We start from the raw sequence: 27,652 nt of genomic DNA, 5'->3' as shown, positions 1-27,652 counted from the left end.
GCAGTCATCTCCCAATAACTCGTCGCAAAAGATAAAACACCCTTGTTACGAACTGGTCTAAATTTAGAATTAATTAGAAAATGAGGTACAATCTTGCAGTTTCAGACAAGCTTGCTTTAGGTGACAGTTAAACTGGCATTTTCAGCTCATTGCCTGTATTTTGCAGCTTTTATGAAAATTTATCTCCAAATAGAAAATTTGTCAATTTCTTACTTTAAAGATGATTTTTAAACTCAAATTTAATTTAAAAATTAATTTCAAATAAGCATATAAAGAAAAAAAAACATTTTTACCCTTATTCACTTACACAGTCATATTGGGCACAAGAGAAATGGAGGGTTGTAGCAAAGGTGTTTTCAAATGGTGAAAGAAAAATATCATGCTTTAAGGAGGTATCGGTGTGGAGGACACATATTCAAACTCAAATCCTGTAATCATTTGGCTGGTTATACTTATATGACTCTTCTCAGGTACATTCATCTTAAGAGAGCCTAACAAATTGCAGGGATGGAATGGAGGTACCAACCAAAGGGATTTGGCATATCTCTAGCTTCTGAAAGATGATAACATTAAACAACACATTTTAATATACTGAGTATGCTTCCAAGGCACCAAAGCCAAGATAAATATGGACATCATGACCCCACTCTGTGCTTTATGCTGGCAGTACAGCTTGTATGGTGTGGTGACCTAGGATCAAACTAACCCTATTTAAAATTAATTTGAATGAGCTTAAAATGCTGCACAACCACGGTCATCCACTCATCTTTCAGCCCACTGGCAGTCCAAAGTATTCACAGTGATCCAACCACTATAGATCTAGGTGTGAATGTGTTATCCCATGATCTCGCACTCTGACAAAACCTGCAAGGCTTTATTTCCCTTATTTTCCCTTGTGTTTAAAAAACTCTTCTGATATACAATGCTGCAAAATATTATGACACCAGATGCACGTGGAACAGCAGTTTCATAGGTGGAGGTCTCAGAGCAGTTTGATACTCATCTAGTTTTCCAATTTTTATATTTGTAAAATAGCAACCAACTATGTTACAGGCCAGACTGAAGATGGGAGGGATTACCGTATAAAATATAACTGGGTATAGCTTTATCAAGCAGGGAAACAAAGAGAAGAACAAACTTCTGACTCGACTGGGAAAACATGGCTCTCTCCGAGTGTGCACTAGAAACGTAGGGCTTCTTCAGGTTTTGTATCTTCTCCCAAACACTAAATGAATACCACCATTATCTAGTGGACATAAGGGCCACGGTGACCCAGAAGTCTATGTTACAAAGACAGAGGGCTTTTCAGCAAACTAGAGAGAAATGAATGTCACAGCCCTCCTAGTCACCATGCCTACTAGACACCATGCCTACTCAGAGGACCTCTATGTATTCATTCCACTTATCTGGACCCAGATGAGCACCAAACACAATTCCTCCTCCTTCTTGAGCTAAGTGAAGATAAACAACGGATGCCACAATCTCTGTCCCGAACAAACAAACATACATACATTCCTGAACTCAAACATATCCCAGACCTTTAATTGAATCTCATTAATTAGAAGACATTTTCTAGCTATGGGAATTACTGCTTATTGCAGCTAATCACTGTCCATGGATTGTCATCCATGTCAGACAAACTAAACCTGCAGCTTCTACCTACTCACTAACCAGCTGCTGAGCTGTGTAGAACAGTCCTGTGTTCCTAAATCCAAATCAGAGCTGCTCTGAAAGGAGAAAAATTGCTCAATTTTTCTATGTGGCATGTCTGTCACATACAGAACCGAGCAAATACTAAGCATCCCATTATTTCACATGTACTCGGAGTATGTAATAAACGTTACCCCCTGCAATGGTCAAGTCTTAGTATTTTACCCAGTGAGTCCATTTTGTTTTCTTCTATTAGTCTATTGATTAGACCGTTGGCTTTCTCAATGGTGCAGACAGCAACATCCAGGGTAGAGAAATGTCCAGCAGGAGACAGGCTTCCCATGTAACCTTCAACTCTCACATCCACCTCCTGAAACAGGGCCTGTTTTTCAAGGATACAGAATGTCATGCCAAGGTTACAACTCTGAATTCTGACCAATGCCTGTAGGAACCACACAAAAGCCTGTATCCTACAACCACAATTTCTACTACTTATAATACCAACTCATCAGGTTAAAGCCACAGCTCAGGCAGTTACTGCTAACTTTTTTTCCACTGTTGTTTTTTATTTGCAAAGCAGAAGCTACACAGTACACATCGCAGGATAAAGTGTACGTAACTGAGTAAGAGATGGGGGCCACTGTTTTGTATGAAAACATTTACTATTAAGAAGGTTAGAGAACACACAGTGCAACAGTTTATGGTACCAGTGAGTTACGTACAAAGAAGCCTTGCTCCTGAGAAATCTGGGGCAAAAGCCAAATGTGGGACCCCAAACACAAAGATGTCACATCTCCCAGGTGACAGTCAAGGAACAACAACTTCTCTTCTTCCACGGCTTATTAGTGCAGTGCTAAAGCTTTGGCACATGACACACCGCATTAACAAAAGGTACAAATGTTTGAACCAGATGGGTAGGATATCATATGATTTCAAGTATGTGCAGCTATGGCCAAACCTTAGGCCAGGAGTGGTAGAACACAGCATCGATAATCCTCTAGCTTTCCAAGATTAAAGCAAAAGCATTATCTCCATTATCAATCACTACAAAGTAGCTTTTGCACTCAGTTTGTAACATTTCATAGCAATTTGCAAGGCTAAGATACCATCTACTAACACCCAAAATGTCTTAAAGGTGAGAAACTATAACAAAAATGCCTGCTGGTTTTGCATTTGTTTTTAGTAATTGTTACTTTGACACATTAGCTAATAAAAACAATATTTTATATGAGAGTCTTCCAATAAAAAATGTTTTTGTTTAAAAAGACTCTTCCCACTGTAATTTTGTTTTTAAATAGCTGGGGTGAGGAAGCCAAGACATAACCACATTCTGTCAGAACATATTTTCAGCAAAGTCAAAGTGAAATCAAAGGCACAAAATTCTGGTGGAACACCCAAGGGAAGCTAAAATAAAAAGTTCCTTTCAGATAATGTTGACACCTTCCCTTTGTAGTTTTTCAGACACAATATCTAATTAGAAAATTCCTTTAAAGTTTGTATATTATAAAATCTGTGAATAAATGCAAGTAACAATGCTTTAAAAGTCAAAGCTGAAATAAAATGTTTTAATCGACTCCTTAAAATTTTTCCAAGTTTCCCTTTTTGGCCAAAACTTTTATTTTTTTATCTCCAACATAGAACAAGAGCAAATTTTGAATTATCTGCAAATCCTTTCTGAAACAACTCTGCAAAGGTTTTTTTCCTCAAATCCATGCAAAAACTTCTGACTGTTTAAAAAATGTGACCCAACAACTACAACCCATAAATTTACCCTCCTTGAATGCTACGTACCTGCAGATAACATTTTTTCTCCTTGGCCACAGAGACAAAGGGAAGGATGAGAAGAGCTTTCTTACGAGTCTCCAGGACTCGCTTCAAAATAAGCAATTCTGCAACAAGAGTCTTGCCAGCACTGGTAGGAGCTGGAAAAAAAAAAAAGTTGGTTTTTTTTTTAATTACTTTTAACGTTAAAAAAATCCAAAGAACAAGCATCATAAAGCTAGCATAGGAAGCAGTTACTCGAGAACTTGGGGCAGGACTCTTCAACTGATGCCCCTCTCCCACAGCCACAACCACATTTGCAGTTAACCCCATTAAGGGTCAGGAAGACTGCAAAGTATTTCTCTTCTAGCCTCTTCCATCACGCTACTAAGGCTTGTATTCTCATCTCTGTTCCAGAAGCAATAGCAGCTCAGAGATAAGCAAGGGGAAAAAAACCCAACCAAACAAAAAAACACGCTACAGTCTCTTGGTTGGACAGGAGATCTCAGCCACCACCTTACTGACCTAGCCCATAACTATCTTAACTCCTCCTGGCTGGCGAGCATTGCTGTTCACCATCTATCAACCACAGGAAACTTTGGAGGAGATGCCACATACTGGGAGACAGCCATCACCCAGCAATTAGGCCCAAAGTCTTCTGGAACCAAGTAAATAAAACTCAAATCCAAGCCTAAGAAAATCAACTGCCCCTCTTCTAAGTTCTTCGTCCTCCCAGTGCTGCTCTGGGACCTTCTTCCCATGGAAAGTGGACACCCAAGTTGTCATTTTCCACAGATTTCTAGTCCCCCAGTCCTACTTCTCCTTCTGCACCCCCCTAGACACTAGGTGAAGAGAAATGATAAAGGGACTGAAAAAATTAGATAGTAAATAAAATTTTCAAAAGTATATCTAACATTGCTATTATAATTCAGTTCCTGATTGACATAGTCTGTAATAAAAAAGAGAGTCATTATTAACTGACTTTTGATTATCAGTTTCTAAAGGAACATTAAGAGAGAAAATGGGGAAAAAAGTCTCTCCTCACATCTGGAAAGGAGTCTATCAAGCCAGGTCTGAGCTACAGTGATGGGACAGATCTTAATAGGGTCTCTCCTGAAAAAAAAGGATCTTGACCTTTTTATCTGTCAGATCAGCACCCTTCAGCACCAATATGTTCTTGTAAACGGCACTGGGAAAGTTAGAGGGGACTGGTTTTGTCAGATGTTTGCATACCTGAGTAAACTAGGTTCTTCCCTTCCAGAACTTGTCCGAGCGTTAGGCATTCTGCTTGCCATTCAAACATCTGTACTACTCCCAGACTGCGGTATTTCTCCAGAACTGCTTTGGGAAGACCCCAGCTTGCAAGGAGCAACTTGTCTGCTTGGTCTTCAGGAACATTTACCTGCTGATACTGCCCTTTGGGAGGAAAAAAATAAAAAAAACAGTCAAGTATCATCCTTAAATCTGAGGTCGCTTAGGTTACATACCTAAAGGTCAAAATTCTCTACGAGCTCCTGTATTACGAGAAAAGGTAACAAGAAAATATCTTCCCTATATTTTTCAATATTTCCTACGGATGTTTCACCACTCTTCTGATCTCCTGACATTTTTTCAATTTTTCCTCCTATAAGGTTTTCCACATTCAAATCATTTCTTCACCAAACTCTCTGATATTTGCTTTTGAGACACAGCAGCCATTACCAAATACATACTCAAACAGAGAGTTTCAGCACTGATTAATATAACAGCACTACAAGGTATTTGGCATCTCATCCTTATCCAGATTGTTTCATTTTTAAATTATTGCTACAGAGACTTCAGTAATACTCACAGATTACAGAACTGCCCAATCTTTTTTCTTGCTTTACGGATGAATTAAAAAAAACAACATAAACCAAACAAGCAGCTCAAGCTACTCTGCACAATGTGTGTTACTTCAGTTTATCAACATTGATTAGTATCTTCACCACATTGCCAGTTCCTCTAGCTTAATTAAGTTCCTTGCTGCTTATTTCTTGTTTTTATAGCCCTAAATAATTTTGTGCCAGCTACAGATATTGCCTCCTCCCTCCCCTCCTCCTCCCTTTTTCCAAATCATTAAGAAAACTCAAACTTTTTGTCCCTTTCCTCATCTGAGACAGAAAACAGGATTCTGATCCATAGTAATGCCTCCCCTATCACCCACGACTATATAGTTCTCATAACAGCATTTTGTGAAAGACCTTGTCAAATCGAGATGAAAAACAAGTAATTGTGTGTACTGACTCTACTGTACCCATTCTTCTACTAGCACGTTCAAAAAATTCTCAAAGAAATTTCCCACCATTCTGGACAGCATAAGGGCAGGCTAAATCAGAAATACTAGCGTGCATAAGCAGACAGTAGTTTTACTCTCAATATACTAAAAATTTCAACTGCCTTCTTGAGGTTAATCCCAACATAGCTGTCACTGGTGCATGATCATTCTCCCCCCCACAAATATATAAAAAACCTGATCTAGCTTAGCTCTGAAAGCTTTGTTTCACTTTGTATAATCAAAGTACCATACAAATACTAAACAACAAGTTGAGCACCATCAGGAGAGAACAGCAGTATGCCATGAAGCAGAACAGGCTTCCCAAGGGGAACTTAGCGGAGACCAGATTTGCCTATGCTAAAATGTGACTAATACGGCAGAATTAGGATTTGGAAACATAAAAAGAAAAAAACCCTACATGATGGGATCTCAAGCTTCTTTCCTAATGTTAAAACCAATGAACTACGTGTAAAAAATCGAATGAGTAAAGGATTACATGATTCTGCTGTTTGAAGAATATCTAGATTAGCACTGAACATGAGTTTGAAAACTTGCGCCTTAGGGGTTCTTAAAGATCTATGTACAGAAGTATATCACTGACACTAACCTTTTTTACCTACTAGAAAAATGCTAAGAAATGGTCAAAATGAGGAAGATACATACTGTTGGTTAAAAGCATTGGGCATTAGATTTCTCTGAAAGAAAACCCTTCCAGAACATAGGGCCAGTTGGACACAGGAGTGCCACTTACTGAATCGTCTTTGAGGAGCTGTCTTGTGGAAATATGTACATTGCCTTGCTCGGCTCCATTTGCAGAAGCTGACAAAATTGTATCTTGCAGAACATAATCACATCAGGGAGAAGACACGCCATGACTGAAGAAGAGGCTGAGAGATGTAAACGTTTTAAAGACGTTCTTCCATCTTTGGAAGAAGGGGCAGGCAACTCAGGAAGACTACAAGGATATTGTTAGGTTATGCAGGGAGAAAATTGATAAGGCAAAAGCCCAGCTAGAACTTAAACGGGCCACTGCAGTTAAAGATAACAAAAAATGTTTTTACAAATGTATCAGCAACAAAAGGAGGGCCAAGAAGAATCTCCATCCTTTATTGGATGTGGAGGGAAACATCACCACAAAGGATGAGGTACTGAATGCCTTCTTTGCCTGTCTTTAATAGTCAGACTAGTTATCCTCAGGGTATTCAGCCCCCTGAGCTGGGAGACAGAGATGGGAAGCAGAATAAAGCCCCAATAATTGAAGAGGTAACAGCAACCTGCTACTCCACCTGGATGCCCACAAGTCTATGGGGCCAGATGGGATCCACCCGAGAATACTGAGGGAGCAGCGGAGGAGCTTGCCAAGCCACTCTCCATTATTTATCAGCAGTCCTGGTCAACCGGGGAGGTCCCAGATGACTGGAAGTTAGCAAATGTGACACCCATCTACAAGAAGGGCCGGAAGGAGGATCCGGGGAACAGCAGGCCTGTCAGCCTGACCTCGGTGCCAGGGAAGGTCATGGAGCAGATCACCCTGAGCGCCATCACACGGCACATGCGGGACAACTGGGTGATCAGGCCCAGCCAGCATGGGTTTATGAAAGGCAGGTCCTGCTTGACCAACCTCATCTACTTCTATGACAAGGTGACCCACTTGGTGGATGAGGGGACGGCTGTGGATGTTGTCTACCTGGATTTTAGTAAGGCCTTTGACACTGTCTCCCACAGCATTCTCCTGGAGAAGCTGGCTCCTCACGGCTTGGATAAGTGCACTCTCCGCTGGATAGAAAACTGGCTGGACGGCCGAGCCCAGAGAGTGGTGGTGAAAGGAGTCAAATCCAGTTGGCGGCCGGTCACAAGTGGTGTTCCCCAGGGCTCAGTACTGGGGCCGGTCCTGTTCAATAGCTTCATTGATGATCTAGATGAGGGGATTGAGTGCATCCTCAGTAAGTTTGCAGATGACACCAAGTTGGGTGGAAGTGTCGATCTGCTGGAGAGTAGGAAGGCCCTGCAGAGGGACCTGGACAGGCTGGATCGTTGGGCCCAGGCCAACTGTATGAGGTTCAACAAGGCTCAGTGCCAGGTCCTGCACTTGGGTCACAACAACCCCATGCAACGCTACAGGCTTGGGGAGGAGTGGCTGGAGAGCTGCCTGGTGGAAAAGGACCTGGGGGTGCTGGTCGACAGCCAGCTGAACATGAGCCAGCAGTGTGCCCAGGTGGCCAAGAGGGCCAATGGCATCCTGGCTTGTATCAGGAATAGCATGGCCAGCAGGACCAAGGAGGTGATAGTGCCCCTGTACTCGGCACTGGTGAGGCCGCACCTCGAGTACTGTGTTCAGTTTTGGGCCCCTCACTACAAGAAGGACATCGAGGTGCTGGAGCGTGTCCAGAGGAGGGCAACGAAGCTGGGGAAGGGTCTGGAGCACAAGTCTTATGAAGAGCGGCTGAGGGAACTGGGGTTGTTTAGCCTGGAGAAGAGGAGGCTGAGGGGAGACCTTATCACTCTCTACAACTGCCTGAAAGGAGGCTGTTATCGAGGTGGGGGTCAGTGTCTTCTCCCAAGTAACAAGAGATAGGACAAGAGGAAACGGCCTCAAGTTGCCCCAGGGGAGTCTTAGATTGGATATTAGGAAAAATTTCTTCACGGAGAGAGTGGTTAGGCATTGGAACAGCCTGCCCAGGGAAGTGGTGCAATCACAGTCCCTGGGAGTATTCAAAAAACATGTGGATGTAGTGCTTAGGGACATGGTTTAGAGGTGGTCCTGGCAGTTAGGTTAACGGTTTGACTTGATGACCTCAGATGTCCTTTCCAATCTTAATGATTCTATGAAAGAGTTACAGAAAAATTGGAAAAGAGATGAAGTTACAAGATGTTTATATAAACATCTTGATTTTAGATGTTGTATATATCTTGACTTCTCTCTTGCTTCGAGAGCACAATAAGCCAGTAAAATGTATTGCATCTGGAAGCATCGCTTTAAATGGTCCCGGCTGGTGGCAGGATCACTTTCTATGACATCTTGCCACAAGATGTTTATGTAACACCTTGTACAAATAGGCAAGATGTCATATAAAAAAATCTTCGACACTTCTCTGCATCTGCAGGTATCAGGCCACCAACCAGGACCACTTCGAGTGATGCCTCTAGATGCAATACATTTTATCAGCTTACTGTTTTCTTGAGTCAATTTAATGACATCGGTAAACCGCGCCTCATATCCCTAATACAGACTATACCGACTGTTGTATTATGGTATCACCTAGAGGCCAAGCCAAGAATAAGGCCCACCGTTAAATGACAGACAACGAAACGAGCCCGACTTCAGAAGCGAGCATAGAACATAAATTTTCTTACCTTCCTCAACCGAACAGTGAACAGGGCAGGAAGATCCCCCGATTCGTATTTGTACGCTACCACCTGTCTTGCCATAACCACGTACCCTCCACTGCAGCCGCTGTCCTCAAGGGAGAAAGGAAGGGGCGAAGCGCCGGTGGCTTCTGCCCGAGGGCAGCCACTCGTCCCCGGGGCAAAGGCCCCGCACCCTGGGCCGGGAGGGTCTCAGAGGGTCCCCGACCCCTTCCAGCACCGCCCCGGGCCCACCCGGGCTCGCTGCCGGCGCCTCAGCGCCATGTTGCCTCACGGGGCAGCGGCAGGCAGGGCCCGCGGCCGCAACCCCAGCGGGCCCTCGGCAGCCCCGCTCCCCCTCGCCCGCCACGTCCCGACCCCCCCGCGCTGCGTTGCGGGACCGAGGAACGGGAGGGGAGGGCCGCGCTCTTCCGTGCCGGTACCTGCCGAGCCGGGGCCGGGGCTCCCGCTGCCGCGCAGGGAGAGGTCGAGGCCGGGCGGGGGACTCAGCACAGCCCGGCAGGGAGCGGCGGGGCCGAGCGGGGCAGCCTTCCCCGCCCCGCGGGAGGCGGCCGGTCCGCCCGAGCTGCCGCTGCGGAGCTCCGCGGCCGAGGCTGCGGCGACGCCGTTAGCGCTGACGCCGCCATCTTCCCGCCGCGCCATTCAAACCCCAGCACCGCCCCGCAGGGCGCGGTAGGCGCTGCCCGGCCCGGCGCGGCCGCTGGGCGGCTCTCGGGCCCCGGCGGGCGCGGGGGCGGCGGAGCTCGGTGCCTCGGGCCGGCGGCCGCGGTACCAGCGGCCCGAGCGGGAGCAGGGAAAGGCCAGGAGCGGTGCCGCCTCCGTCTGCTGGAGGCGGGAGGGTGTTCCCGGTACCCGCGGCACGCCCGAGGCCTCTGGTCAGGCTGCAGGGCCCCGTAACTTAAAACTTACCGGGGTGCTGCTTCTGCAATTAAGCACCCATCACAATTTATGATTGCTGTTCTTTCCCAACACAGGATTAGCTTGTGCCACGCTCACCTTTGGCAAAGCATTTGTTTTAAATAAAATGCCAAGACAACACTTGAACTTCTAAAACAGTCATCCAAATCACAGGCTGCTGGTTGTCTTCGTAAAAATAATCTGCCTTCGTTTAAGCAATGCTCAGGAGTGTACAGTATTCATGTTGTACAGGTGGAAGAAAGGTAATTAATGAAGCAACATAACGCAGTCTCCTTCAGCAGAACGAGCATGCCACAAGCACACAGGCTTACCTTGTAGGGCTTCTTCATCCTTGCGGAAAGACACTGAAAAGATAAACGGAGCAGCACGAACAGCCTTGCTTTCTGTTTTTAATGGCTCAGCTAGCCAAAATCTGTTCAGATTCTGAAAGAGTAGGGCTAGTCCCATCTCTCCCCAGTGACATGAATATCAGAAGCAGTCCTGTGAAAATTCTGCGATACCCAAAACACGCAAGTCTCTGTCCATCACCTGCAGAAGTGCTAAGCAGCATGATGCACAACAGTTAACAATAGAGGGGGGAAACGAAGGCTTTTCTAAGTTGCTTTTAATTTCAACTTAAGAAAACATACTAATCTTTCCAAAAATCTTGACAACTAAGGCTGAACATTCAACGTGGTTCCAGTAGCGTGAACATCTGCAGTATTTCCTTCTGTCTACCAGAAGTGCATCTTCTATTTTGGGTAACACACGCTCTCAGAACTACCTTCTCTCCATGGTCTGTAGATCTCTACAGAGAAATGGATCACAGCTTGGAAGGCTGACTTCATGTGAAACAGTACCAGTGCTCGTAATCTCAAACACATACACTCACCCTCCCTGAGGCAGCCAAGACCCATGTCCCTCGGCCTCTCTTCTCACAGGAACAGGTCATTTGCCCAGAAACACTGGAAAACAGCTGGTGGTAAAAAGGACTAGGGAGTCAGGTGTGGAAGTAACAGCCTTCTTTCCAGTTGTCTTCCTTCGCAACAGCCTAAAGCTCCTGTACCCATCTTTGTCCTGCATAAGGAATGCCTGGCCCATGAAGATGAGCATGTGCTCTCATTCCTGTCATTAAAGCAATCTCTTAAGATTAAATGGAAGCAAAATCCTTTAAGAATACTGCTGTCATTTCAGACAATTATATTTGAATTAGTGTAAGGAATGGTCTAATGGACAGTCAACATAGTTAAACCCTCTTTAAACCAAGCAGCTCAAAAAGCTTATTTTGTTGTTAAAAAAGTTTACAAAACAAGATGCTAATAGTAGGCTCTTCTGTGTTTCAAAGCCCACGCACCAGAAAAGTACAAAACGCTGTTTTTCTAAAGCAATTATTTTAATGAATTGACACTTAGAGGATGGATCCATCCCCTGTACTCGGCACTGGTGAGGCCGCACCTCGAGTACTGTGTTCAGGTTTGGGCCCCTCACTACAAGAAGGACATCGAGGTACTGGAGCGTGTCAAAAGAAGGGCAACGAAGCTGGGGAAGGGTCTAGAGCACAAGTCTTATGAGGAGTGGCTGAGGGAACTGGGGTGGCTTAGCCTGGAGAAGAGGAGGCTGAGGGGAGACCTTATCACTCTCTACAACTGCCTGAAAGGAGGCTGTAGCAAGGTGGGGGTCGGTCTCTTCTTCCTAGTAACGAGTGATAGGATGAGAGGAAATGGCCTCAAGCTGCGCCAGGGCAGGTTTAGGTTAGACACTAGGAAAAACTTCTTCACCGAGAGGGTGGTCAAGCACTGGTACAGGCTGCCCAGGGAAGGGGTTGAGTCTCCATCCCTGGAGGTATTTAAAGAACAGATAGATGTGGTGCTTGAAGACATGGTATAGATGGACTTGGCAGTGATAGGTTGACGGTTGGACTCGATGATCTTAAGGGTCTTTTCCAACCTTGACGATTCTATGATTCCATGATTCTATCTTGCCACTCTGTAGACCAAAGGTTAAATGCATTAAAGGGAAGAGAGGCATACTTAAACCCTTAGTTGAAGACTCCTCGCTGCAGAAAACAATTCCCACAGCAGACTAACCATTTCCTGCACTATTATTGAAAAAATATTGAAGAAAATATTTCAGTAAAGATTTCTACTTAGTAACAATATATAATTCTATTGCACCAGAAAAAAGACTAGAATAAGCACTGTTGATATTCGAAATGCCCACAGCATAGACACGTTTCATTTTAACATGTAGTTTTACAACTGCAGCACAAAATCTATTACTTCCCCATCACTTCATGTCCAATGAAGTACACTTCATGTACTCCTGGCAGCTTCGAAAAAGCTTTTTAACATATTAAAGGGGACTTCAGTCTCCATTTTACTCATTTTTTCTAAGGGGAAAAAACAGGTTTTGCTAACTGAAAATTTTAATCTATTAAAAATAGTTTACAAAATTTGAGGACTGACTTACTTTACCAAAGTAGGAAAAAGGGCTAACTAGCAACCAGTCGAAGAATTTGGTTCCGTAAGTATGTGCACAGCTGGTTCATCAAGTCTCTGTTCTGTCCTTCAACCCAGTGCATTTCTACCAATACATCATTTCCGTCTTTCTTCACGTTCATTAAACACTTAAAGAGAAAACATCTACTAGCTTCTTTGGGACTTTGTTCTTTTTCAACTGTCAGATTGCTAGCTTCCTCTGAAGGGCAAGGTTCCTCCTTTGCATTACTGGAACCTTTGCCAAGCGACATTTCTGCCTGCTTTGCTTCTGTCTCCTCCTCCTTCACGTGCTCACTGTGTTCTTCTTTGGCATCAGATTCTTCCACTAGCTCGTCACCTGCGGTCAAGTGAACATCCTCATCAGGTGCCATAAACCCCATTTCAGAGTCTTCAGTCTTGGGGTTTTCACAGTCCGAATTGTTGCTCACGCTCTTCTGGCTGCTTTTTTCCTCTTCCATTGCTTGCAGAGTATCTTCAGAAGCTCGAGGAAGTTCTCGTAATTGCCTTATTCTCTCTCGTTTCTTTCTCCTCAAATGAATCCAGGAGTTTTCAATAGCAGTCACAAACAGGCTAACTTCATCTTTTCCACAGGGAACACGTTTATGCTGAACCTATTGCAGAAAACAGCAGAACTTTATACTGTCCTCTCACAGTTATGCTTTCAAGTAGGATATTGTTTTAACGTATAATACTTAATACTGTACCTTCAGATCAGTGAGAATCTTCTCTACCCAGGCTCTCACCACAGCAATAGCTTCTACAGCATCCCAGCCCATAGCTGCAGCTTTGATGGATAACTCTTTGACTGTAGAAGCCAAGACCATAAATGTAATTGGTTTTCGGGGTTTTTCTAATTTTCTTCTTTTAGAGGGAGGTGACTAGAAGAAATAAAAAAAAATTACAAAGCTATGCAGTATTAGTGGGATGACTTTTGTACTCAGAAGACACGGGGATTAACAGTATAATGCAAGCCACTAAACAGTCATTGACATGGCCTGAGTTTTACTTCACTCCAAAGAGTTTTAGATTAAAAACAGCTAACAGGATCATGCACTTTATGCTAGCCTGATGGACAGGAGTATCTTCGGATGTTTGGCAAAAAGCTTCATTGGTTCCTACAAACTACTAGCTCTCTGTGAGCTGAGAAAGTGCAGCTACTCTTAGGAACAGAGGTCAAGTGCTAATATCTACATTTCATCCAAGTTCACTGAAGGTTTAGTTGCATCTTCTATAAGGTTGGTTATTGTCTATACCTATCCTACAGTACATGTACATCTGGATCCAAAAAAGCAACTGGCTCACATTAGTTAAGGTGAACAAGCTCCACTTAGATTCGTGTAGGCAAGTCTGAGCTAGACATGTTCATATCTATTTGGTAACAGAATCTGCATGGTAAATTAAAACCAAGTTCTCAGAAGGAAGCTTTAAGTTCAAATCTAGCCCCAAACTTAATGTATTTTTAATACTACTAAATTGCTATTTGAAGTATTTTACAAGCAACCCCTACTTTCACTGAAACCCACAGGAAGTTCCTGCACAGGCTTCTTTTTTCCTCCCTAAATATAGCTCATTTATGAATCACATGTAACAACTGCTAACAGACTGGCAGCCAGTTAAGAAATCCCACTGTCCATACAGCCCAGAGCATCGGATGTTCCAGTCTGAGGGAGAACAGTTTGTTTCACAGCAATTACAGCTCATTAGGCCCTTCCTCAAATAAGAGGCACAGGCAATCACAAGCAAACCAAAATTAAACTACTTACAGGTACTTGTACATCATCATAGAAACTCCATGCCAGTGCCCATCTCATGGTGCGTCCTTGACAGAATTCAGTATGAGTAACTTTAGGAACCTATGCAAAGAAGCAATACAAAACTTCATTTCGCTGGTTCATAAACACTGGTGTACTGCACATATTTTCAAATTTAAAAAAATTACGAAGTTAGCATAGAGTCATTTTCTCATGACAGAAATGGAGATTCTTTCTGACATTGCTCATGGATGTCAGGGCCAAGTGGACCAGTGAAGCTGGTCAGTGCCAAGCCTGGTACCCATGCCCAGGATTTCCCATCTCTGCCCTTTCAGAGCTTCAAGTTCAGCAACACACAACATCACCCTTTTTGTACAGCGATCCAGCACACCTACAGCACGCATCTGCATTCTGATTCCGCAAAAGCACATACCTTCTCCTTGTTCAGAACCTGCTCCTGTTCCACATTTGAATACTGAACCCATTGCTGTTACAAAAGAACACAGAACAAAGGGCTGGGAAGCCAAGCCACTCACCTGTCTGGAGATGGCAAAAATGTGCCCAGAAACACTTCTCTATCTTTGCCCCAAAAAATCAAGTCTGAGCTTACACTGCCTTTAAATATAAAACTCAATCCAATGCTAGTGTTAACTAGTCTTTCCACACACGGATGCTGTAAGGCATTTATGTATGGTATGGAGAACGTGCTAAATACTAGCAAGGATAAGCACCAACCATCCCACCCCACTCTGAATTATCAGCTCCAGAGCATAAGCCCCAGGTCTGCACAGAAAAAAAAAAAATTCTTACTTTTGAGAAATGCCTTCAAAAAGAGAGAGGAAAAGGTGTCTCTATCCTGGAACTCTTCCTGCCTTCAGATTCCTAATTCTTTCAAAATTTCCAATAAATACAGCAAATGTCAAGACAGTCTGAACAATGAGTGGACTTCTTGGAACATTTATGCTGCATCCTAACCTGAACCACAACACAGCCTGCGCTTGGTTACAACCAACATATTACAACAAAGATTACAAACCTGAACAAAATTAAATTGGTAATTTCAAGAAAAACACAAGAGGAAAACTCAGCTTTTCTATGCAAGGTTCGCAAGGGTTTCTCACACTTCACTAAGACTGAGGTGCAACAGTTCAAGGATAGTGAATAAAGTCAGATATTTGAAATTTGGTGCCTAGCTCAGCATCTGCTTTTGGCACTGAGTTTAAGGATTCCCTATGGCCTGTAGTTCATCTTTCTGGGAACTGATTTCACCATGTGTTCTCCTTCCTTCACCTCTCCACCATATACAGGACAGATCTCACAATCACTTTCTTTGTATGGAAATTAGAGAAGACTACGCTTCCTGCGGAAAGCCATAAAAAAGTCCTTTGCACAGCCTTCTTGCACGAGAATAGTAGCACAAGGTTCAATTTTACTTGGTGCTAGAATCCAACACAAACAAAAAAATGCTGCCATTTAAATAATGTTACAATTTCTTTTATCAATCAAATTGCTAGATTTCAGGTTAGCTAAGAGGAAAGAGCACTACATTTTTTTTTCTTTTTTTAAACAGCCCTGTTCAGGCTATTTTAAAGCAGAAACCCTGTATGTTCTAGAATGGACAAAGACATGCTTCTACACGTGACAAAGACAAAAATCTGGAGACAATATGCGATACTTATCCACCAGGTTTGAATCTACAGTAATTAAATCTTAACTGCTTTGAGTGCTTCCCTAACAAGGAAGTGCAGTTTATTCTTGTAAATAAAAACTCAGTAAAATAATTCAATAGCAATTACCCACGTGCATCGGAACATAGCATATATTGTATAGAACATATACAGGCTATATGTGGACTATACACAAACTCACCCCCTGGATTCGAAGTTCCTCTTTCAATGGTGCTAAACTGCATTTCTTCCCCAACATGCAACTGTACCATCTGCAAACAACACATTAACAAAGCATTTTACAAATGCAGATCAACTGAAAATGGCAACTACCAGAAAGAACTACTTGGATCAGAAAACTGCAAGAACAATAGGAGATTTAAAAACAAAACAACAACAAAATAATCACACTCTTAAACAGAGACTAGGACATAGTACAACATGAATTGGAACAGAAAGCCCAAAGACAGACTCGACAGGGGAATCTCTTCGACTTCTTAGGAAATAAATTAAGTCTGTCACTGAAACAGTGCCTAAACAACCAAGAATCCTGTTTCAAAGAGTGACTTCACTTATGTGGAAGATGTTACCCCTTACAATAATTTTGTTTTCAATTTCTCCACTTTCTTTGGAGAATGAATCAGAATAAAAAGGAATATTCAACTACTGACAAACATTTGTGCCTCAGAAGCAGACCTACTGACTACCACTTCTGCTCATTCATAACTCGTTATCCAGGTTTCCATCACCTAACCCATATTTCACAAGGAAACCAACGCTGGAAAACAAAGGAAAGAAATTTATTTTCCCACTTCTGGTGGAGCTTATCCTTCCACCCAGCTCCATATCTGCAATATCTCCAAACAGTACACCTCTGTTCTTCATCTAAATTACTATTTGAGCTCTACAACCCCCTCTTCCATACTTTTTTGATGACTAGATCCAAAAAGGTTATTTGTAAATATAACGTATTTAAGTATGAAAATTGGAGTTCCCAGTTATCAAGGGACAGTTTCCTCAAGACTATGCATCTAAATTGAAGGCAAGCACTTTAAATTGCTCACATATACAAATTAAATATACTGTAAACTGAGGGGAAAAAAAATAGTATCAGTAGTATTAAGGGACAATTATTTAAATTGACTTCTTGCATAATGCAACATACAGAATTTCACACAGCAATACTAAAATTAAACCCCAAAATTTCTAGCAAAACTAAACAACACATCTTTCCCAAAATTATAAAATACTGAACCTGCGACTCCTAACTGAAGTGGGGATGGGGGTAAATAAGTCAAGATCATCTCCTGGCCCAAGGGAGTCTCTACCTACTACTAACAGTTCATTACTCACACCCTTTGGTAGAGTTGCCAAACCTTACCTCTAACTAAATAGGAAACAGTATTTTAAGTAAACTGTTCTTTCTGTAACAGATTCACCAAGGTAGTTTATTCAAAAACATGAACTGAACCATTCCTACCCCACAAACACATAGAGCTTATTTTTCCTAAATATGATACACAGTTAGCATGTGGGTATGTTCTATGCCTTACGCTATCAATTTATCAGATCAAGAGATACCCTCCTCTTTCCTAAAGGAGTGCTGTTGCCAAGAGGAACAATACAGGAATGATGCATTCCTTGTCATTCCACATCACCTTTTCAAGGCAAAGACTCCTTGCCTTGAGAGTAACATCAGCCAGTTCTCTACTACATTTGCCACTCCTTTCAAGGTGTCAAACAGCAACTTACCAAAAGCAAGTTTCCTCTGGATCTACACACACCATGTGGAACCAGAAACCACGTTGCTATTGCATTTCCAGAACTCATCACAAATGCATCCCCTGCCCCTACCTTACAGAACCAGCTGTAAGTGGAAGAACGTTTAAAATATATACATATATACCATCACTTCCTTTCTGACCTGCCTCCCCTCACCCATTGTATCACTGACTAAATTCAGAACAACCGTCTTAGCTTATATTTAGTTTTGAAAAAATCACTGCATTTATTTTAGACATGAATAAGAACATACACACCTAAAAGCTTGTCTACATCAAGTGGCCTAAAATAACATTCTAGCTACAAACTTTGACAGGAATGCCAGTCATTTTTCAGTGTCCTTGCTGGCACAAAAAAGACTGCTAAAATTCTCAAAAGTTTAATTCTTCTGGCTTGTAATCACTTCTGAACATCAAAACCTCTATTTTATCACTCTGCCATACTATCTATCCCCTTTTTATAATTTACAAGATTTGGGGGATGAGAGAGAAAGGAAGGACATTAAATAAAAAAATTTTAAAAAAAAGTTCCAACATTTATGAAATTGCAACCTCTGCAAACCTTCTCAATTTTTTTTTCTTCAAAGCACTACAAGACAGAAGCACTTCTAACAGAGCTAAATGCAGTTTTGCTTTGTCTTGTTTTTCCAAAACCTGAATATGCTTCATTTTTTCAGGCCCATTACTAGAAAATAAACATTCTAAAGAAAAATTTTGGTAGTAGAGAGATGAAGATGAGATTATAATGCAATGCTCTGCCTAGAAGGGTCTAAACAAAAAAAAAGGCAGGCTGTATTTCCGTTGCTTTGGGCACTGATGAAGCTGTGGTAATAGACACATAAAATTTTGGCAGCTGTATTTTAGAAGGGTATTAAAAAACAACTGAAGGAACCTTCCAGAAGAGCTAGAGGAATACTGTACAGCACTGGGGGAGGGGAAGTCTGATAGTCAAAAAACTGAAGATGTGCCATCTGTTTATCATGTTCAAAACAAGGTCTCGCTATGGTTTTTGTTGCAGCTTATGTTCACCCAAAATAGCATTCAGTACAACGGTGCCCTTCAGTAGGCAAAGCTGCAAGTTACCAAAATTCAGCCAAGAAAAGATAGAAACTACCTAAAACAGATACCTAGGCAATGTCATAAATCCTCCCATCCCAGATGACCTTACGAATCAACACTGACTGTCTTTAGCAAGTTATAGGTGCTAATTTACCTGCAAGCTACAAGTGTCACTGGTATAGGGTTTTTTTTGCCTTCTGCCTTTAAATACCTCCAACGGTGAGTTATAATTGATGCTCAGGAACAATTAATTTTACATAAACCAAGACTAATTACTGATATGTATATATCATTAAACAAACCAAACAGATACCACCGGACCACAGCTACATTCCTTACTTAAAATAACATTTTCACATGATTTCCGCCAAAGAAGCAGATAAAAGGTGTTGCTTGTTTTTTTTTTTAACTGGACAAAGCACTTACCGTAACCTTTTTTTAAGTTGTAGACTATCATGAATAATTCTTTTGACAAATTCTAGTTCTCCCCCCTCAGCCATGATTTCTGTGATCCCTCCTGTATTTACAGAGCTGGGTGGGGGACGCCGCGGATTTCGAGAATTTACTCCCTGGATAAAAAAAAGAACATTTGAGATGAACATTTAATGAAATCTTAGGCTGCTTTGTACACTGGTTCCTGCCTCAGTCTTTAGTGGGTAGCAAGTGCCACCACCTCTAGTTATCCTCCCCCCATCAGAACCATGGATAACAGACAAAGATATGTTCAAAATAAGCATAACGAGTGAATTCCCTACAGTCTCAAATTTATCTAAGTTACTTGTCACACAGCAGTATCCTGGTAATATGAAATATGCTGTTCCAACACATGTAGGACATGCTAGAGTTAAGTTTCTGACTATATTCAGTGGGTATTGCAAGAACTGTTCTGAGCTGTATGATATTGCCTAAATCACTAAGGAAACAAAAAATACAGACAGGCACAATGCCAGAAGCTAATTCCTCTGTACCACTGTTATGCACTTGATTTCAGATTTACTAGCTGTCTACTTTCCAAACTAATTACCTAAGACAGTAAGAACTTGTGAAAAAATTCTACAGGTCATCCTCCACTTTAGAAAGGGTAACAGTTAAGTTTTTCAAAACTCCTTTGGGGCTCGGGGTGGGGCAGGAGAACACTTAAATGCTGTTTCATAATGATCTGGGATTTTCCACTCAACCTTCCCCAAGGGCAGAGATTAAATTGTTGCTACCCTCCCACTCACTGAAGTACACGCAACATTTAGTTTGTTAGCCTACCTTTGCTTCCAATTGGTTGGCAAAAAAGGGGGGGTTGCACATGCAGAAATCATAAACGATTTCAGATTCTTCTTTCAGTGCATCCATTAGTAGAGTCTTCTGTGGTACCTTAACCACTAATACAAAACGGGAATTTGGTCAGTAAATAACTTCATATTTTATCTAGCATGCCGTTTACATTTAAGTGTTTCTTGAAACCATATATCGTATAAAAACTGTACTTTCTAAACAATACCTTCTACAAAAAAAAGTAACAAATATCAGCATGCAAATAAAGACTTTAGGTTAACGATTACCATACAAACAGCTTGTATGTTTATACACCAGTAGTAAAATTACCTGAGTCTGTTTAAAACAATAGGAACTGCTTGAGTCATACTGAGTTCCCTGATGCAACTGCAAATTCACTTTAAGTCCTTCCAAAAATTAACACAATTGTCAGTTAATCACCCCACCGGCTCCTGAGAGATATAAGAAATCCCAGTCTAAACAGTTTTTTTTAACATAGGGAATTCTAGAATTGCACTCAAGAAAATGTACTGTTTGGTCTTTCTAGAGTGTAAAGCTAAGAAAGAGAAAGACTAAGATAAAGCTATCTTCACTGAAGTTACACAGCCCCAAGATTAGCTTCACATCTAATCTTATAATAAACCAGAATTACTGTGTTAACAATACTATGCATCCTGCACAGGAACTATTGTCTTAGACGATTTAAAAGAATCACAAGGGAAGAAAAAGATTAGAATTCCTTTCTGGACAAACCTTCTGCTTACTAGGGTCCACCAACTTACTATTACCCATCACAAGGATGAAGGCAAACATCCGACATAGATCTCTCTCTCACTGTCTTTCCCCAAAGGCTGTTATAATTCCCTTGGAAATTGCGGTCAAGTCCTGTCACACGTCTTCTGAAGACCGTAGGAGCTCCAGCCCAAGGAGCAGGAATTTAAACATGGATGAAGTCCAGTTAAAGCATGTATAAAAATTATTAGAACCAGGACTTCCTGCAGACTTTACCAGTCTTGCAATTCACAGATAATGCACTTAGAACGAAGACATTTAGAACGGAGGCAGAAGGCATGCCTCTCTCCTAACATTTACTACTACAGTTTATCATCATCCTAAGAATACAGAATTGTTAGGGTAGCAGGCAATTACCAAAGTTCCTGTTATATATAGCAAAAATAATACCTAGAACACCCACTAACTTTAAAGCTGCAGTTCTGTAAGTCACAAGCATTTCCAGTACAGAAGTTTACAGTCAAGGGAGAAACAAATTTTAAATCCTACGAGAATAGAAGAATTGCTAATTTTAAAAATACATTAACACATTGTTTCCTGTTTTATAATCTTAAATTTCTAAATTAAACACTTAGCATTTCTTCTTATATTAAGTTGTTCACATTTAAAATTGCTGATGTTAAAGTTTGATGCTTTCTTATCCCTGTAGATGTCCGTTCCCCTGCTCCCCTTATAACGTTAAAAATGGTGAAATAATAAAATCAGATTACTAAATACAAATTACTAATTACAATTCCACATGACACTCAAAGCCAAAAGTTCTTCAGACAGGCATTACATCTGATGGACTGATGGTTTTCAGGTCACAGCCTTCCAAGAAATCACTAAATGTCTCCAGAAGCTGCACAGGGCATACTTTTGGCACGGAGGTGTAACATAGCAGTTGCTGTTGCACACAGAGGAGACATTTACTTATATAAATGCTTTGAAATACCCAGCCCGCAGTATCAGAGTATTTCACTGCCTTTCTTGTTAGCAATACCCTTTTCAATGGAGGAGGGGAAAAAAAAAAAAAAGAAAAAACAAAACAAAACAAGGAATTAGTTTTTACAGTAGAGAAAGCAGACAACGGGGCTAAGATGAGCAGAAGTCTGCAAAAAGATTATGTTAATCTGAGACGTAATACATGGTCTATTGTACATACTTTCTAAAATTACTGCAAAGTTACTTAGAAGATGACATCAAAGAACTTGTTAAATGACATAGCACCGTTAACCACATTCCACCTACATAGCAAGCTGTTTAAGTGACAGTATGTGATTTTATTTGGAAATAAGAAAGTGAATAAAACAAACAGGAAGCAAACAATGTAATAATCATGTCGCAGAGCAATCCTAAATTACCTTGCAAGTAGTTTGAAAACTTCCAGAGGCCAAGTTGTTGAAAATCTCTTAACCTACCATTCCCTACCGGGTACTAATTTTTTTTTTTAATACCAGCAGAGAAATTCTGGCCATCATCCCATCCCAGTAAAACAGATGCACAACTCAGAACACCATGTAATTTTTTTTTTTTTTCACATTTACAATCAATCCCCACGTTTATCAGTTTCTGTTTTGCATATACGGGAGAGATTCCCTCTGGAAGAAAGTTACTGCAAACAGTATTTCACTCTCATCCAAAAAACATTACTTTTCTTCCTCTGGGAGAAAGAAGCTATGATGCAATTAGTAAATCATCGCCGCATTGCTGCTGTCTTTACTATCACTGAATTATTTTTTTTCCACTGAAGTTATTCCAACAAGATCTCCAAACGAAGCTATTTGGCAAAAATTTCACGACAGACTCTTACAACATAACAAAAATTGTGTGCGTTTGTTTTTTTTTTTTTTTTAAAAACAGAGGTACACAAAGATTTCTAATCTGACTCCAAAATGCCTTGCTAAACAAGTTACTAGCTACCGTAGCATACTCAGCTCTAGCTGAGCAATTCAGGCCCAGGAGTTAGAGAGTGGCAGGGTGGATTATTCCTAGGCAGCGTCTGGCTACAGGTACTTCCAGTGGTACTCCCTTGCCTGTGGCTCTGCCCGCCAGCAATCAGTCATTTACTCTGACTTGTCACCTTTGGCACAACAGCTTCACATGAGGCATTTTCCTTTGCCAGAGGTTTTTCCAGTATAGCGAAACACCACCGCACCACTAAAAATCCTATGATGGCAGCAGTACAGAAAAATGTCGTTATTCTCCACATCAAGTTCTGGATCTTCACGACTGACATGGAGGACAGACCAAAACGACAACAGTTTGGTAAAAAGGACACTTCCAAAATCCAGCAAAAGTAAAGTTTTTATTTCAGAGCTGAATAATGGACCTGCTTTTCAGTGTGCTGAGTTCCCACAGAAAATCTTCCAAGGTCATCCACTGACCAAGTCTGGCATACTGCTACTACCACAGGCACCATTAGGACCTAATTCAGAAATGAGGACAAAGGACTCTCTCTGTGTCAGATACATATATGTGGCAGCGTCATGCAAATTATCTGAGGGGAGCGCTCCAGGTCTCCTAGTAGCAGAAACAGCACAAACTCTGAGAAATACCTCACTAACAGACAAAAAAATATAGAGAGAGGAAAACAGCCCAGGGTGAAGTTTAACTTTCAGATTTTTGTAAGGATGAGTAGTTCTCTATCCACACATCCCATTCTAGGCAAGCTGTGACTTCCTGACTTAAGCATATGCAGACCTTAGTAAACATTCTGCTTCAGTAAAAACAACTGAGCGTGTAGTTGGCAGGTCTACGGATTCTGATATGCCACTGAACATGGCAAAAATACATCACAACGTTTGTATGCTACAAAATACCTTATTACATCATACCTTTTATAAGATCAGACAAGTTATTCTGTTCCACATTCTTCTTGGCATAATTGAAACACATATCATCCACTTCTGTTGCAAGAAAATACCAGCCATTCAAAGTTGCTCCGAGTAATGGGTATATGCAAGATGCCCCTGTCCCTGCAGAAATGAAAAGCCATGAGAAAGGCAAAACAAGTCTCTGGTGTTATACGCAGTGTGGCTGTTAACTTTTTTTTGTTACTTTTTACAACAAAAAGAACTAATTTCAAGAAAACCTTAGTTACTGATCATCTACTACTCAGTTCTTTAGTGAACTTTATTTTCATAATTTGAAATACAAAACTGTCAAATATTCATTTTTAATAATTTTTAATGCATTTTTAATTCAATAACCTGGAATAAATTTTCGAGTAAGTTATCAAGTTCTTCAGCTATTTTTTTTCTACGTGACAATGATTAATTTACACATCAAAAGCCAAATAACTGTTTTTACTAAAAAAAAACCCACAAAACATATCACAAATGTATTTCTTCTGCATTTTTCTATTATCCACAACAAATAATTTACTTCAATGCATACAGCAACCACAAAAAAAAAAATTACATTTCTGTTCCATCGGACTGTTTTTCCCTAATGCCCGAAACAATCAAAGAAACAGGGGTGCCAATTAAGATATCTAAAAAGATAGCCAGACAGTTAAAAACTTGGTAACAAATAGAAATATACGCTAGCACAAAATTATTCCTTCTCATAATTATGGCATATCTAGGTGATCCAATTACAAACTGCAGTCAAATTTAGGATTAAAGTCAATGGATACAAGAAAAGGGAAAAATATCTCACCACCACAAAAGTTGAGTTCAGAAATATAGAGAGTCTACTGTTATACTGACTTATTGAAACACAAATAACAATGTCTGTCAGTAGGCAAAAGCATGCAGTTATTTCCAGTGCTCCTGTAACGTCCCTCTTGAATGACTTACTGCTTTCCCAGAGCTGGAACACCAAAGCTCACTGCAAACTCAAACTGAAGATTTTTTTTAATCCTTGGAGGACTTAAAGGATCTGTTTCTTCTACTTAGCCACCTACCATGATGAAGTTCATAGAAATTGTTTTCAAAAATGCAACCTAATAGCACATACACAGAAGCTGGCTAACAAGTTTAAAAGTCATGAAAGGAAAGCAGCTGTACACACACCACGTGATGATATAAAACTTGTATCCATCACAAATCCAGCTAAAAAAGCAAGTCAGTAAATTTCAGGAATTAAAAAATTCCATTAAAAAAAAAAAACCACGTTAGCAAATACCAAGAAAATATTCATATAAAAAACAGGCATGGTAACTGAGATTACTGAACCTAAACTTTGAGGAAGTCAGTAACTTTAGCGTTTTAATGTCAAGCATTAAAACATAAGTTAAAAAGGAAATTTCAGCTTTTCTCGATTTCATTATGAGTTTAATTCAGCACAAAACAATCTTCAAAAACAAGCCTTTGAAATCGTAAAGGAAGACTCTATTGACAAAAATAAAAGAGGTGAATTAAATTCAAATGTACCAGCACAGGTACTTTTTAAAAAATTCATATAGTATCACCAAAAATTTGGAATCCAAATGCCAATTTTATTATTTGTATGTGAATATAGCTCCTTGCTCCCACAGATTGCCGTTTTTATTTCTAATGAAAACCAACTTATGCGCATCAGTGTACATCTTACAAATTCACCTCTCTACTGAATAACTGTTTATATTAATTTACTGCTTAATCCAGATATTATCCAGATATTGTCCAATAATCCAGATGTTGAAACTGAACAAGCTGCAGTGCTCCTAGACACATGCACTGGACGATATCGCCCATCTCTGGATGCTTAGTCCAGTTTAAAAAATGTTTTGTTTTCAACAATATACAGGAAATCTTTGACCACCTACAACCAAAAGGCAGCTTTGCTAGTATTTGCCTGGGCTTCTAATTAAGCCTCTTTTACAATTTAGCTCATGAAAATATCTGCATTTAAATAAATCAAACGAAGTTTAAAAAAAGACAGATCATTCATCTGTCAAATGCACCTGACACCACAGAAAACAAATTATTAAAAGGAACGCTAGAAAACATTGCCATGCAACTCTCAAACTCTCTCGTGCAGAGAGAGTATAAGTAAAATTAACAGATTGCTAATATAACGTAATTCACTAAGTTAGAAGATTGGAAAGAAATGCCATCTTTTTTTTTAATTCCTTTTAAATTACATTTCTGCCTGCGTTACTAGCAGCATAATTTTTGTATAGCATACAAAAGATACACTCAAGAGAGTTCAAGGCCACAAAAAGCCAAGTAATTGCCTTCTGCAGTCACTGTGCAAAGAAATCCTACCCACCAAGAAGCCAAGTGAAACACCAGTGCCGTCAGATTGCCCGTTTCACCATGGCAAGCACGGTTCCGATTTTTTTGTTTCTCTGTGGATGCGTAACAAATTTTATCAGCTAGTTTCACTGACAGCAAATAAGGAATTGAACGTTCCTGAGTACCTATGTCAATGCCTCGCCTAAGGACCTGCTTGTCAGCATCCTGGTGACCAATGAGATCCTCCACCCAGTGGATGTAGTTCAGCCTCAGGGGAACGGTCGGAATAAGCCTTTCCACGGGGATGTCGATCGTAAGCCCAAAATCCTCCTTCAGGAGGGTACACGTCAGAGCTCTCACCGCCTCAGGGTCCTTGAAATTCAGGCTGAAAAGTACAAGCAGCGGTTATGGGTGCCAGCGCCCTCTGGCTCGCCACACCCCGGGGGGCGGACGCACACACACGGCGCTCGGTAGGCGGCGGGAGCCGCTGCACAGCCCCGGGACGCGGCCCGGCCCGGCCTACCCCGCCCGCCCCGCCAACGGCCGCCGCGCGGGCCCTACCTCACCCTGCCGGTGAGGGTGGTCTGCACGTGCTGCTGGAACTCGGGGTACTTGCCGGCCAGGTAGGCGAAGTCGGGCGGTTTGTCCTTGTAGCGGTTGCGAGCGTGCATGGACTTGTTGAGGGCCATGGCGGGCGGTGAGGAGCGGGGGGAGCCGCCGGCAGCGCCGGGCGGGATAACGGCCTGACCCGCCGCCTCCGACCGACCGACCGACCGACCCACCCGCCGGCGGCGCGCGCCGCCTGCCCCGCTCCCGGCGCGCACCGCGGCCCCTCGGGGCGTACCAAAGCGCAGCGGGCGGCGGGGAGAGCCGGGGCTCAGACCATCGCCCACCGCCGTGACGGGGGAGCGGCGGGATAGAGAGGCGATCGGCCTATTTTATAATCTAAATGTTTTACATACGGGCAGCGTGGCTTCAGAGTTAGTTACCCAATGGGTAATAAAGACCAATTAAAAATAAAATTATGTAAACAGCTTAAAGCTGCATTTTTCTGGCGGCCGCTCTGCCCAGGCTCAGACCCTGCAGCCTGAGGTGTTACCCGCCCAAGGCGCCTCCGCTACCTCAGATCTTTAACAGTCTTTAGAGATCTTTAACAGAGATCTTTAACAGTCCTCGAAACACCTCACAGTCACGGATTTCCGTACAAGTGGTGCATGACGTCACTGATGACCAAGCAGCGGCCCAGGGCCTGCTGCTTGTGGCTTACCTTGCACGGTCAACTTCAAAATACCCGGGTTTTGAACGATGGATTACGTGGTTTGACGTGGGGAAAAAAAGAAAAGGAAAAAAAAGGCTTTGATATGGTACCTGGAGAAGATTTCTGAGAATTCCCCCACTTTAAGCACAGTTTCACATCTAGAGCAGGTACATCTAGTAGTTACCACGCTGCTGTGCTTGTTGAGCATAAAGACAGACAAAAGGGTATTACAATGAGCTTTGTCCTGTCTCCTTTAATTTAAAAAAAACAAAACAAAACACCAAACAAAAAAACCCCCAAAAAACAACAAAAAACCCAAAAAACCCAGCCTCAATTAAAATAGTGTGTAGGCATAGCAAAACAAAGCCTCAAACTGGGAATTAAACCTGACTTCAGCTCCTGGCTTTGTGCTCACGGTTGTGAACTTGGACTCTCTTCACTTCCAAGTTTTCTCATCAGTAGAGTA

General features: G+C 41.7%; 2 protein-coding genes across 3 annotated transcripts in view; both read right to left on the bottom strand.

The window, feature by feature from the left end:
- Positions 1-7,519, bottom strand: part of POLQ (DNA polymerase theta) — a 54,577-nt gene extending 47,058 nt beyond the window's left edge. Inside the window, exons 1-4 of the mRNA XM_087756434.1 lie at positions 7,395-7,519; positions 4,645-4,827; positions 3,442-3,572; positions 1,876-2,032 (exon numbers count right to left, since the gene is read on the bottom strand). Coding sequence (XP_087612560.1) covers positions 1,876-2,032; positions 3,442-3,572; positions 4,645-4,714 — 358 coding nt within the window. The 5' untranslated portion in view covers positions 4,715-4,827; positions 7,395-7,519. The remainder of the gene's footprint in view (positions 1-1,875; positions 2,033-3,441; positions 3,573-4,644; positions 4,828-7,394) is intronic.
- A 2,588-nt stretch (positions 7,520-10,107) lies between these two features.
- On the bottom strand, positions 10,108-27,054 carry METTL16 (methyltransferase 16, RNA N6-adenosine). 2 transcript variants are annotated; one of them, XM_087756964.1, is made up of 10 exons: positions 26,490-27,054; positions 26,114-26,313; positions 23,601-23,741; positions 19,984-20,099; positions 19,153-19,295; positions 16,089-16,158; positions 14,232-14,321; positions 13,173-13,346; positions 12,440-13,079; positions 10,108-11,956 (listed from the first exon to the last, which is right to left on the bottom strand). In XM_087756964.1, the coding sequence occupies exons 1-9, from the start codon at positions 26,615-26,617 to the stop codon at positions 12,462-12,464; spliced, it is 1,680 nt and encodes a 559-aa protein (XP_087613090.1). In that variant the 5' UTR covers positions 26,618-27,054; the 3' UTR covers positions 10,108-11,956; positions 12,440-12,461. The 2 variants fall into 2 exon arrangements, with proteins under 2 accessions (XP_087613090.1, XP_087613089.1); XM_087756963.1 differs by lacking the exon at positions 10,108-11,956 and having other exon boundaries at positions 12,171-13,079; positions 26,490-27,053.
- Positions 27,055-27,652: the final 598 nt, after the last annotated feature.

Source organism: Nipponia nippon, unplaced genomic scaffold (assembly GCF_047370975.1).
Source record: "Nipponia nippon isolate SJK-2023a ecotype South Korea unplaced genomic scaffold, ASM4737097v1 scaffold_2, whole genome shotgun sequence".
NCBI classification, from domain to species: Eukaryota; Metazoa; Chordata; class Aves; order Pelecaniformes; family Threskiornithidae; genus Nipponia; species Nipponia nippon.
This window is presented reverse-complemented; position numbering and strand designations above follow the sequence as displayed.

What these genes read in the sequence shown, in the direction of transcription:
- METTL16 (XM_087756964.1), bottom strand. Translation starts at nt 26,617, where the DNA reads ATGGCCCTCAACAAGTCCATGCACGCTCGCAACCGCTACAAGGACAAA. An exon ending in ACCCTCACCGGCAGGGTGAG is followed by an intron (nt 26,314 to 26,489) that starts GTAGGGCCCGCG and finishes TGTACTTTTCAG; the next exon opens with CCTGAATTTCAAGGACCCTG. An exon ending in ATGATGATGTACAAGTACCT is followed by an intron (nt 13,347 to 14,231) that starts GTAAGTAGTTTA and finishes TATTTCTTCTAG; the next exon opens with TCACCTCCCTCTAAAAGAAG.